The 13,872-nt window shown below is 36.1% G+C and overlaps 1 protein-coding gene across 1 annotated transcript in view; it reads right to left on the bottom strand.

Annotated features, from left to right (window-relative positions):
- Window positions 1–8,045: 8,045 nt before the first annotated feature.
- The window catches only part of LOC135196375 (ectonucleoside triphosphate diphosphohydrolase 3-like), a 44,248-nt gene continuing 38,421 nt past the window's right edge, over window positions 8,046–13,872 (bottom strand). The window contains exon 13 of the mRNA XM_064223165.1: window positions 8,046–9,327. Within this exon, the coding sequence (XP_064079235.1) occupies window positions 9,282–9,327 (46 nt within the window). The 3' untranslated portion in view covers window positions 8,046–9,281. The remainder of the gene's footprint in view (window positions 9,328–13,872) is intronic.

Below are 13,872 nucleotides of genomic sequence, written 5' to 3'. Positions count from 1 at the left end.
TGTATATATATATATATATATATATATATTATATAATATATATATATATATATATATATATATATATATACAGGGTGCCCATATATATATATATATATAGTATATATATATATATATATATATTATATATAGTATATATATATATATGTATATACTATATATATATATATATACATTATAGGGTATCCATAAAGTCCCAGTATACCATTACAAGTATTTATTACTCAGAATGGTACTGGGACTTTATGGACACCCTGTATAATGTGCGTGTGTGTGTGTTTGTCGGGGTTCAATTTATCTAAAGAGGAGGTTTGTCTACCTTTTAAATTTTTGTGAACATAATCTCTCTCTCTCTCTCTCTCTCAACTAGATCCTGACTTTCCCCAGAGGCATTCTTCTTGGGAAGATGCAATGGATAAGTCTACAGCCTGGACATACGAGAATGCTACTGTAACTCCCTTAAGCTCTCTCTCTCTCTCTCTCTCTCTCTCTCTCTCTCTCTCTCTCTCTCTCCAACTAGATCCTGTGTCCTGGCTTTCCCCAGAGGCATTCGTCTTGGGAAGATACATAGGATAAGTCTACGAGAGAATGCTACTAAAACTCCCTAAAGCTGTATTGTAGTACGATCCCGTCAAGCGACGAACATCACTCCTGAATGCTTGTCCTCCCCCAGGAAAGCAGCCCCTCAAAAGGAGCAAGAACTTTCGCAAGTCATTACTTTGTTCAGCTTCTGAGGCATGGCGCGGTAGAGCGCTGACGGGATTAGTAACGGAGAATGTGTAATCTCTAGTACTACTCGTTCGTCCTCGCTGATATTAATCGTCTCGATTTGAGGATTGCTTTTGTGTAGTTTTTTTTTTTTTCGTTGTTTTTTTTCTTTTTTTTGAGTTTTGATTCTTTTTCAATTTTTTCTCGTTTTTTCTACCGTTTTGTTCGATTTTTGTTTTCTAGAGTTTTTTTTTCTCGATTATTTTGCTTGAGTTTTGTTGTTTTTCTAGTTTTTCTCGAGTTTTTTTTCTAGAGTTTTGTTCGTGTTTTTGTTCTTGAGTTTTTTTTTTTTCCTTGAGAGAGTTTTTAAGGTTCTCGAGATTTGATACCGATCGGAAACGGACTGTCATTTATGCAGAGAGAGAGAGAGAGAGAGAGAGAGAGAGAGAGAGAGACTGTCATCAGAGTTTATAGTTGTCGAATATAATGCCGGCGGGAAAGGGAATTATAGGAACTTAAACATTATATAGATAATGTTTATTATGCATTCTCAAAAGATAACTTTAACCTTGCCGCAGCAGAAATTAAACCAATCAACCCGAAATTCTAAAAAAAAATCGCGAGAAGTCGGTTTTAAGAATTACCGTGCACTCTAATAGTAGATTGCATGGTGACTAACGCAACACTTTCAGTGTTATGGTTTAATGTTTTTATAAGTTGGATGGAAACATATCAAGAGCTATATTTTATACAACCTACATTTTCCAAGGCGTCTGAAACAATAATGTCTCGCCTCCCTTGAGGATGTGGTGCGGAATTAAGAGTATTCGTGACAAGGAAAATCGATTCTGAAATGTGCCCTTATCTGGCTGAGAATAAGTATTTTATCCGAGTCGTTAAACCTTTCAATGATTTTGTTTCAATTCATACGAACCCCCATCAAGCCATGTATTCGTATCAAGTCTTTGTTTTATCTTGATGACGTGTTGAGGTTGTGAACGAAGAATATATTGGTAAGCCTTTTTATCATTTAACTTTATTGTAACATTGACCTCCCACGTCTACAGCTTCTTGAAATACTGAAATGGTGGCTGCATTCTTCTGGATGTCCTAGCTGCAGCCTCTCTCATTTCCTCTACTGTATCTCCGTTCATATTCTCTTTCTTCCATCTGACTTTCCACCATCTCCAAAAAAAAAAAAAGGTTTCCCAGTGCAGTTGCTTTGAGGTTTTTCTCCTGTTACCAACTCTCAGACCTCTATACTGTCAATTTCCTTTTCATCGCTGAATGGCATTATAGTCGGTGCTACTTTTAGTAGGCGGTCTACCTGCGTGTTTCTACACTGTTTCGCCGTGTTTAGTACTAGTCCGTCGGGGGTCAAATGTCTCTAAGTGCATTTTACCACATTTGATCCCCGACGCTGGCATAAGGCCAGCTTAATCTCTAACAACAACAACCCTTGGTGCTACTTCAGGGACATTTTGACCCTCGACGGGCTAGTACTAAACACGGCGAAACAGTGTAGAAATATGCAGGTAGACCACCGCCTCTCTCTCTCTCTCTCTTCTCTCTCTCTCTCTCTCTCTCTCTCTCTCTCTCAAAGCTGAACAATCATCATGACGAAACATACAAACTTCTTATCCTCGTCACCTTTTGCAAGGAAAGTGCTAGACCGGACTCCAAGCAACCAAAATGTAATTTGAGTGATCAGAATCAGCTCTCGGAATTGTGCGGTGGTGGCGTTGTCACTTCGTCACTTACTCCAGTGAAGATGGAAGCGTGAGCGTGTATATGATCTCTCGTATATTGGTACCCAGTAACACGAGATCTCGACTCATTCTTTCGTGGCGATAAAAAAGACGCCAGTTTGTTCAGCCAGACCCGAAGAGTAATTTGAACCCTAAATTACGTAATATCGTCATCGGTGGCGACAACTTTGCGGGGCTGTAAAGGTTGAAATGGATATATACACGTTACACATACATTTGTTTACATGTATCGTCGCACGCGAAATGGATATATACACATCATTACACATACGTTTGTTTACAAGCATCGTCGCACGCGAAATGGATATATAGCTACACATTACACATACGTTTGTTTACATGTACAGTCGCACGCGAAATGGATATATACATATTACACATACGTTTGTTTACAAGTATCGTCGCATGCGCTAAGTCTGTAGCCTATTAAAATTATAATATAGAGTTCACTTGTTTTGGTAGTATGTACTACAACCCTCCACAGGGATTATTCCCTCTCTGGCGGGCCCTTGCACGTTTTCAAAATAAGGTGCTTCTTATATTTTATACTTATCTTTTTAGTCGTTTCTCGTCATTATCAAACCCCATGCAGAATGGGGGGTTCTTTTTTAAATTTGCTTTCTTTTTGTATGATCTTCACTTCAGGCGGTTTTATGTACAGTCTAGGTGCAAAATGTACAAATGTTCTCTCGCCTGACTTATAATTTGTTCTAGGTTCAAATTGGTCTAAAAGTGCCTCAGTGGTGTGGTCGGTATGGTGTTGGCGTGCCACCTCGGTGGCCGCGAGTTCGATTCTCAGGAATTCCATTGAGGAGTAAGAGATGTGTATTTCTGGTGACAGTAGTTCACTCTCAAAGTGGTTCAGAAGTCACATAAAGCCGTTGGTCCCGTTGTTGAATAACCACTGGTTCCATGCAACGTAAAAACACTACAAAACAAATAGGTCTAAAGAAGCTTAAGCAGTTTCTCAATTATGTCTGTTCGCCATATTTGAGTGATTTAAAGAGCCCTGTCTGTTGACCTCCTACAGGAAGGTTCCTGATCTCATACAGAACGGTTTGTGGCAGCCTACAGGAGAGTATGTTACCTTCTACAGGAGGGTTCAACGTCGCCGTATCTTTTAATGTAAGACTTCATCGTTGAGCTTGAAAAATATTCAAGTACTAAACAATTTTTCGAGTTGTTAATTTTATTATAATCAAACACACGTTACCCTTTGCATGGTTTGGGCGAGGAGCCTTACACAATTCAACTTTATCAAGACATACATATTCGTTTTTCCTTTCGGACCAGATTTTGCACAACACAGGAGTGGAATGATCAATTTCGCAGACATTGGTGCACTGAGGCCTTTCTGTCCAGCCATCAGGGTTGCCGCGAAGTCCGCACATCACCGAGAAACTAGCTCCGCACCGGGAGTTGTAGTGTTAAGTGCCAAGCAATGTTATTTTACTACACTAACTAGACTAAATAGTCACCCTGCTTATATTATATTAACCGTATCTTTACCAGTATATGAGTTGGGTTTATATCTTCTGAAACATTACGTAACTTTAATGATGGTCAAATTTAGATTTCACGGTCCAGATATAACAGGTCAGCCAGACAGCTCCCCAATTTTAAGCCTCTTCTGCGCACCTACGTCATCTGAGGGAGCGTGGTAGTGAGAACCATTAAGACCGTAGGTCTAACACACCGTCAAGAGACCTTTATTTGTTTGTTCTTTTTTTTTAGAAGAGAATGTTTTTGAGAATATGATCTTTCAAGTGTCAAAAGAATGTAAATAAAACAACATTTGCTTTTTGAAAATATTTGATCAAGTTACCGAAATTCAGTTGCTTCATATCTTCTGAAACATTACGTAACTTTAATGATAGTCAAATTTAGAATCGAACGAGACACGCGGACAGTGTTCAGCCTTGAAGCTGATTTATTACATTCGATATAGATATATATATATATATATATATATATATATATATATATATATATATATATATATATTATCGAATGTAATAAATCAGCTTCAAGGCTGAACACTGTCCGCGTGTCTCGTTCGATTCTAAATTTGACTATCATTAAAGTTACGTAATGTGTATATATATATATATATCTATATATATATATATATATATATATATATATATATATATATATATATATATATATATATTACGAGACTATTCTTAATTACCATATCTTTAATGGTATTGTTATAAGAGAACACTACATTAACATTAAACGATTTAAATATTGATTTTATGGTTTCAAATCCACGAAAATAAGGTAAGCTAAGTACATTTTTTAGGCATTTCTTTTTCATTAATAGCAACATTATAAAACTTTTTGTGAGCTTTTTGATAACATAAATCAATTAAATGAGGTGGGTAGCAGAGATCGTTTCCTATCTTTTTTATGTATTCTATTTCTTGGTCCAGATATTGTGGACTCGTGATACGTAAAGCGCATAGGAACATAGAAGAAAAAATTTAAATTTTAATATTAAGATGGTGGCCAGAATAAAAATGTACATATGTTAAATTATTTGTGGGTTTTCTATAAATACTGAATTTGCATTGGAAAGATTCTCTATGTATTAATACATCTAGGAAAGGGATGACATTGTTATTTTCAATTTCAACAGTGAATTTTATGGGTGGCACTAAATTATTCAATTTAGGACAGTAAATCATTTATATCAATACCACTAGGTAAGACTACTAAGATATCATCGACATATCGGTACCATTTTACGGGGATAAGTGTGATACTCGGGAGGTGTTGTCTCTCAAAAAATTCCATATATAAGTTTGAAAGGAGAGGTGATAAAGGGTTACCCATGGCCATACCAAATATTTGTTGGTAATATTCTGCATTAAAAATAAATCTGCAATCACAAATACATAACTTAATTAAGGAAATTATGTGACTAACGGACATAGGCAATTCATGCAGTACAAGTTCATTACTTAAATATTCTAGCACAGAGTCAATAGGGACTTTTGTAAACAAAGAACATACATCAAAACTGACAAAAATATCGCTAGGGTTTAGTACAATGTTATTTAATTTTTTCACAAGATCAAGAGAATTCCGGATTGTGAATTAGATACAGTTCCTAGTACGTATATATATATATATAATTACAAAGGCAAATTGAAGATAGCTGGACCTAAAGAATGAATGCATTGTAAGACACGTTTAGGTTACGTTATCTGCTGTTGTCAAAATCGGTTCTTGACAATCGTATGATCGTACCTATCTGATATTGGCGCATGAACACTCGAGACTAGTGAAAATGGTTCATTTTTCAAAAATATTGGTATTTTCAGAAAATATTATATAATTTCAATCATTTTTATAAATGGAAAAAAAGTTTTAAAAGCATAAATATATATGCGGACCTACAGCGCCGCATACATGAGGAGTGCAGTCCGCAGCTCTACATTCAATGACTCCTCCTCGAATCTTCTCCGCACTTTTGGTAGTTTCTCCGCGCTTTGGCAACACTGCCAGCCATGAAGAGAAGAGATGCATACTTAGTTGCATAACACAGAGTTCTCTGTCCCGCGTATTTTGTTGCGAGTTTTATAATGTGTCATTAGGTCTTTTAGCGCTGAAAGGGAAATTAAGAGTAAAAGGTTTTTAAAAGGTGTAACCTCGTAGTATTACACTAATACAATTGTTAGGAGAGGGTGGAAATAAGATGGGAGACGAAAATATAAACGGAGGTACAGTAAAGGGAACGAAAGGGGTTGCAAATAGGAGCCGAAGGGGCATTGCAAAGAACCTTAAGTAGTGCCTACAGTGCACTATGTAAGGTGCACCGGCGGCACTAACCCCTACGGGAAATATATAGCATGGGTGTTTAAGCAATCCAGTTGCAGATTTGTAATGTCAAATTCTCGAGAATTCTCTTGTAAAGGATGTGAACTCTTGTGCAAATTTACGATTCACAGACTTCATTTTACTTGTAAAGTGTCAATTAGGTGTTAAACCAGTATTTGATTAGGACAATAGGCGATGGCTCTCACCGTGTCTTGAATTAAAATTCATTTATCTTGTTCTGGCATTATCAGGTATCGTAAATCATAATGCTATTTTGTTAAATGCTGTCATAAAATTTACAGCACGAATATTCATTGCCAAGGCTATGCAGCAACTTCCGTAATGTAACCGTAAAATTGTATACTATAGAATATAGAACCTAGGCCAAAGGCCATGCGCTGGGACCTATGTGGTCATTCAGCGCTGAAATGGAAATTGACAGTAAAAGGTTTGAAAGGTTTAACAGGAGTAAAACCTTTTAGTAGCACTATGAATCAGGCATTAGGAGAGGGTGGAAGGTAATCTGAAAAAGAGACTATAGAAAGAGGTACAGTAAAAGAAGTGATAGGGGTTACAGCTAGGTGCTGAAGGCACGCTGCAAAGAACCTTAAGTAATGCCTACAGTGCACCGCATGAGGTACACTACTGGCACTAACCCCAGATGTGACTGGTTAAGAGCGTAAATAATATATCAAGGGCAAAGGGCAAAGTCAAACTTGTTTTGCTCATTTGCTTTATAAAATGTAAATTGTAGTGCTGTTGAAATCTAGAAATTCCAAAAGTTTATAAGAAAATCAGCACTAAATGGGGCTATTACGAGTCTGTCTTTTTAGTTTTCTATAAATGAAAACTATTGCGCTGGTGTTGTCTGTCCGTCTGCACTTTTTTTTTTCGTTTGCCATCAGGTCTTAAAAACTACTGTGGCTAGAGGGCTGCAAATTGGTATGTTGATCATCCACCCACCAATCATCAAACATGCCAAATTACAACCCTCTGGCTTTAATAAGTTTATATTTTACTTAAGATTAAAGTTACCCATGGATTGTGCGTCTGGCAGTGCTTTCCTGAGGTGTACGATGCACACTCTACTGCATCTGGGGAGCAATTGAAGCGCTACCGGTCGTAGCTGATAGTTTTATACAACACTATATACTGTACAGGAAACTCGATTGAAGTATTTAAATATTTCCATGTTTTACTTAATTTTATAAAATCGAGCTTTGAAAGGGAATTTCTCTTATACTACCAGGAGGACATTTTGCTGAAAATAGGTTGAAGGAAGATAGGAAAAAAAATATTTGATGAAGAAAGGTCTGTCACCTGAAAGATTTTACAAAACTATAATTTAAAAAAAAGTGAAAGCCTTATCTTAATCTAAACGAAGTTTTACCATTAAAAGAGTTCTAAACAATTTCTTCCAGATTCCCTAGTTTTATCTTGCAACTGAAAAATACTCTCCATACTTTGCAGATGAGATGGAAAATTAAAGGCTTGAGACAGCTTATTAATATAGCTAATTAATACATTTGGCAAATTGGAGGTGACACTGTTTTTCTCTACTGGAAGGGCATGCCTCACAAGTGCCTTTAGACATTTTTCCTTTCATCCTGTGGTACACCATCGTTACTTTTTTTACACATACAGAATGTAAATCTATCACCAGAGATTTCAGTGTGTTGTCATCATTAGCAGATAGGAGCTAGGTTTTGTTGAACCTTTAATGGTATATAAGATACAACAGTAAAGATTTACATGTATTTTACAGGTTTTATTTTACATTATTTCTTACAACCTGTTTCCCAATTGTTATAGACTGGAAAATTATGTTTAAATGAGATACTATTTACTTACATGAAAGTACACTGGACTGGAATATCATTATTAAAATGCTAAAAATTAGGTATTAATCATTACATGAGAATTGTACTTAAGAATAGGGATAATATTGTTTTAAGAAAAATCGTGACCTATAACAATAATTGTTCAATTTTGGAACCACTACACAATTTGTGTTAAATAAGCTTAATAACAGGATTGGAATTGTTACACTACAACGCTATTCCCTGATCTTTAAGTTACATTAATAGGCTCTTGTCATTATCCAAAATGCATTGTACTTCCATCCGAAATTAGTATACATACTCATAGATATGAATTATTGCACCTCAAAATAAAGTTAGACACATCCAACCAGTGTAGGTTCCTAAGATTCTGACTGTGAATACAAGATTCTAATAGAAACAACATTTATTTGCGCACAATTTAGTGCATGTGTCTGTTTATACGTTTTCTTCTATTCAAAAGTACTTTTCACACTTTTAACTTTCAGCAGTACAAGAAGTGACATATTAGTGTGTTTAATTGGTACCCAAAATACTTAGTTGTTCTGGAGCATCAGGGGATCCACCACATTTGCCAGCATTTCTATTTTCTGAGGGTCTTGTTATATTTTCTACATGCTGGCAAAGCATACATTGTGTATGTGTAGTGTAATAGTATATTAACTTGATGTAAAGATAATATTTACATTATTTTTTTTTTGTATGGTAGGCCACCACTTACCATCCAATCCTGTAATATTGGACTACATATATAAAAATACATTGTATTAGCTACAAAATACAGTACATATGATACAGTACTTCTGGTTATCAGAGGCTTTATGTAGGTTGAAAAGTTTTGTAGAATATCTTCACAGTACAGTGTGGGTTTAGATACAATAAAGCTGATGTGTAAAAAAAAATATTACACATAAAATATTCATATTCTTAAACACTATTTGGCACTCTAAGGTAAATTTTAGTAAAACTAACATAAGTAAATGAATTCAATACAGTATTGATAGGCATTTGTCATGGACATTCAATACTTAATGTATCTGGAAGGTATAATGGTATGGAAATCATTGTGAGTTAAGCACATATTTCTTCCTTTCCTGAGAATATATCACATTTGAATGATCACCAGCGTAAGCTGCTATATGAATCTATGAAGTTCTTGGTCAATGTGATCAGCAATAACCCTGGAAGGAGGAAATGATCAAAATAAGATTCTGAAATTATGGCAGAATATTTTCACAACAGAGCCTTATAACTTTATACCTTTGTAATAATTTTAGTTAATCTTTAAATTTTCACTAAATGATACCAGAATCAATGATATAGTACATGAAATACAAAAAAACTGGCAAGAAAATTTCATAATTAAAGCATTCATTAAGATTATTAGAGAAAAAGAATACGTACTCTTATTGTTTTAAATGAATTTCTTTGAATTATAATCTCCATGGGGTACCTCCCACAGTGTGCCATGAGTGGTTATTTGCAGCTTGTGTATTTTGCTTTTCATCCATTTCCTCTTTTCTTAGGACTAATTTACTGCCTAACTTCTTTAACATCATCTGGTTCCTGTTTTTATCCCTCATTCAAAACCTAGTCCTTTAAGTCACCCATATGCAAGTGGAGAATTTGTCAATGGTCTGGCTAAACTACTAAATGAATGTTATTATAATACTTAAAGCCACAGGATGCTGTTATTTATACTTTTGACATTTTGATTTTTACAAAATAGTTCTTGTTCTCCTCAGAACAGTGAGCAACTTTCAAATCTGTACACAGTCAAACAGAACGATTATGCAGTACAATATTGCCATTAATGATAATTTTACGTACTTTGGTCACTTGGAAGAAGTCCTTTTACTGTAATATGTCTTGTTGTAATAATAGAATACACTAATTGAATGAATGAAGTTTTTAAAGCCTATGTGAATGAAGGACATCATATATTATCTTTTATGCAGATGCTCATTGGGTAGACAGCTAAATGATAATACTTAGCCACCATCTCAAGAACAGTACAATTGCATTCATCTTTAGCCAAAGTAAGAAAAATTTATGGCATTTTATTTTTACAGTTTATGTGTATGTAATGTACTCTTATGTTTTGTGTATAGTTTCTCATCTCTTGAAGCCCATGGTTGAACAGGTGCCTCTCAGCTATGCTGTAGTTCTTGATTTAAACAATGATCCCAATGTACTACTGTAGTATGGTGTGCACGTTTTGTTATTATTGCACTTTATTGCCATTTCCTTCAAGGCAGTATGCTAATCATTATATTTTTACATAATTGAAATTATGGCCAATATTTTTCCGAAGCTATCAGTAGTATATCATTTTTTTGCAGCAGTTATACACAAACACTTGTTGTCAGTAACACATTTACCCTTTAATCCTCTACACTCATTCACTTTCAATTGTGAATAACATTAGCTAAGCAAACCAGGTTAGTCAGTTATTCCCAAAGTAGTCTTCTTATACACTTTAAAAAAAAAACTTGACATACTCTACTGTACCTTCATCTTTTATCTGTTGACCCAAAATAATTCTTCTTTAGTTGGGATTTCATGTTCATACAAAAATTTGTTTGTCATGCTGTTCATGAGAACACCAATAGATTTAATCAGCATCAGAGCAGCTCATCTCTGTCTTTTACTTGTGGAGATGACTGATGACCATGAACACAAAAGTACTAATCTGTAGTTTAACAAAAGTTAAATTTAAATAAAAAATAGAATAGGCACAACTTGATGAACTCTTTCCGATGTGAATACAAAAAAAGACCATGTAGTAGTCTTATTACAGAAGGACATCTAAACTGTGGGGTGTACCTAGCCTTATGTTCAAAATGCTGGGTAAAATCTTACCATCTCTTGTTGAAAGTAATTTGGGATCACTAAAAATGTCATCTAATTATTACCAGTTGATGCAAACACACGAGTTTACTTGGAAGTACGTAGTAGTGGAATTTTTTTTTTATTCTTTTAAAACCAAGCACTATTTTTTCAGCTAGGTACTTCACTTTTATTAGCAACAGCAAAACACAATGGTGTATTTCATCAGTGAGCCATCAATGATGTTGCCTTGTTTCTATACACCTTCACAAAAAATTCATGTGATTCTCAGTATGCACTGGAACTAAGAAAGAGAATCAGTTCTTGATGCACGATGTATACAGATTTGTAAAAAATTAATTGTCAAAAAGGCTGTAATGGTAACATTGCATAATAACAAAGAATTTACACTGGTTTTCCATTTGCTGACAGGAAACTGGAGGTACCAAGTAGATAGCAATTTTTTTTTAATAGTACATTCTGTGGAAAACAGCCACTAACATAATTGTGCAAGCAGTTCTGTACCAATTAGGGTGCTAATTCTTGCATGACAGTGATGTTGCATTATAGTTCCAACAAGTCAAAAATGCATCTAATTTTGTGTATGATAGCATAGGAAACAGTTGTCATTACTCTTTGAATTTCAAAATATGAAGAAAAAATTAAGAATATGGTTAATGCACTGGTTTTTAGTTTCAAAGAATAAATACAATGAATAAAGGAAACTTATTTCCACAAAAATACAATTATAGGAATAGGTAAAATGGTGCATACAAATGTACAGTTTTCCAGTTTTCTGTTTATGATAAGCATGCTTATCATGAATGGCAAGCAATAGAAAGATTGAATATGCAGATATAGGAGAGGTGCTTCCCTCCAATACAGAAGGCAACTCAATAGCTAAGGGTGCACAAACAGGTGAAGTAACCAACACTGGAATAGTGGGCAATCTAAGAGCTGCAAGTGCAGTTACAGATGAAGCAACAATTGCAATTACAGTAGTATGCAGAACAAGAGTTGTATGGGGAAGGACAGGTGAGGCTTTGAGAACAACGGGGACAACAGGAATTACATATGCATGAAGAACTGAAGCAACAGCTGTTGGAACAGCAGGCAGGCCTATCCATGGACAATGACAACATGAGCTGAACTTTTCTTTAGAACCACAGCATCTGCAGGAGTGGCAGGACCTGGAGGAATGGTTATCAATTAAACATCAGTGCCCATTGTTACAAACAGCAGGAATAGTGAGCCTGGTAATCAGTGTAGTGGAACAGCAGGATCAGCTACTGGTGCAACAGGACCTTCATCAATGCTAAAAAAAATCATAGACAGCAGCACTGGAGGTCAAAGAAGCTGCCAGAAGAGCATGAGTAGCAGGCAAGGACATCAATGCAGCAAGAACAAGAAGAATGGCAGGACCAGACAACAGTGCAGTAGTAATAATGAAACCAGCAGGACCAGTTACTGGTGCAGAGGAACAGCATACGTACCAGTCATAGAAGCAATAGCAAAAGCAGTAGTGAGAGATAGAGATGTGAGTGCAGCAAGCATAGCTGTCTAAAAAACAGCAATAGAATAAAGAATCACTTGGTGAATAAGAACAGACATCATCACAAAAATTCTCATGATATGTAGTGACAAAGCAAATCATCTATACCTTTGGAAATTAGGGAGTGGCTCCAGAGGCAGTTATCTGGTCACAATCTAGTCACAGGGCAGGGTATGTAGCACAGCTGAGCACCACTGATTGGGCAGGTATAAGAGCAGCCAGGTTAAGGAAGCAGGTCCAGCTGTCATCAGGTGGGTAGTTGAAGGAGCTGTCAGTACTAAAGCATGTGTAGGTTATGGCAATACTGGAATGGCAAACCAATTACTGGTCAAAGCGGTTCTGGCTGGTACTTGAAAGGTGTTCAGAGAGTAGGAGTCTCTGTACTCCCTTTTTGACTTCTGGGATGGTGATTGTGGACATACAAACGTGATCTCTTCCAGCTTGGTTGTCAGACCCCTTTAACAATCAAAGATTCTGTTCTACAGTTTCTAGGTGGTTGTTGGTCAACCTAAAACAAACTTGGACTTCTTCCTCAAATATTCTTTGGACTTGGCCAAGATCCCTTTCCTTGCAGTCACTGCTTTGGCTGTTGTTTTTTTGGGTCTTCATCATTGCAGGAGGAGGTTGATGAAATGATAACCAAATGGGAAAGGGAAAGGGGCTTACATTTTCTTCCTTTTGTATTGAGTTCTTCCCTCATGTCCTTTCCATCCTCTTCTATAGAGGCCTTTAAAGAGGATCAGGAGTCTCTACCCTGGTTGACTGGTTTATAGGCTTTTGGCATACCTGCCAAGCACTGGGGCAACTAGGCCATTCTGGGGCATTTTCCAGAATTTCTTAAGTGTTCTCTCTGTAGGAGGAACCGGTCTTGCATCGCTCTAAGACCAAGCACTACAATCTACAATATCCCCCATCACATGGACAGTCCCTAATCAGTAATTTGTACTTTTCTCTTGTAATTCCGGTTAATTTAGGTCTGACCCTAGTACAGAACTATCAGACTTCTGTGGAATCATTTTGATTACAGACTTGGTTCACCTCCAGGCTGGTTATCATTCTATGATAATCGAGGTATTGCTGCATAGTGCTAATTAAGTGGGGCAATTATGGTCCAAGCCATTATCTGGACAGTTCATCCCCTGGATTGCATTTTCCACTGCAAAAGTTAATACATATTTTCCTGTGTACATGCACTACTCTTGTTTGTGCACAACTTGTCTCCTTGTACTATTGACTCTTGTGAAAGTTTTGTTTTCACATTGTTTCTTTGCAGAACCAGTCTGCACAATATTGATTGACATTATAGTTGCTGTTACAAAGGTAAGCCTTAACCTATCACCATACC

This window comes from Macrobrachium nipponense, chromosome 17, assembly GCF_015104395.2.
Source record: "Macrobrachium nipponense isolate FS-2020 chromosome 17, ASM1510439v2, whole genome shotgun sequence".
Taxonomy (NCBI): Eukaryota; Metazoa; Arthropoda; class Malacostraca; order Decapoda; family Palaemonidae; genus Macrobrachium; species Macrobrachium nipponense.
The sequence above is the reverse complement of the archived record's forward strand: the minus strand, read 5'-3'. Positions and strand labels throughout refer to the sequence as shown.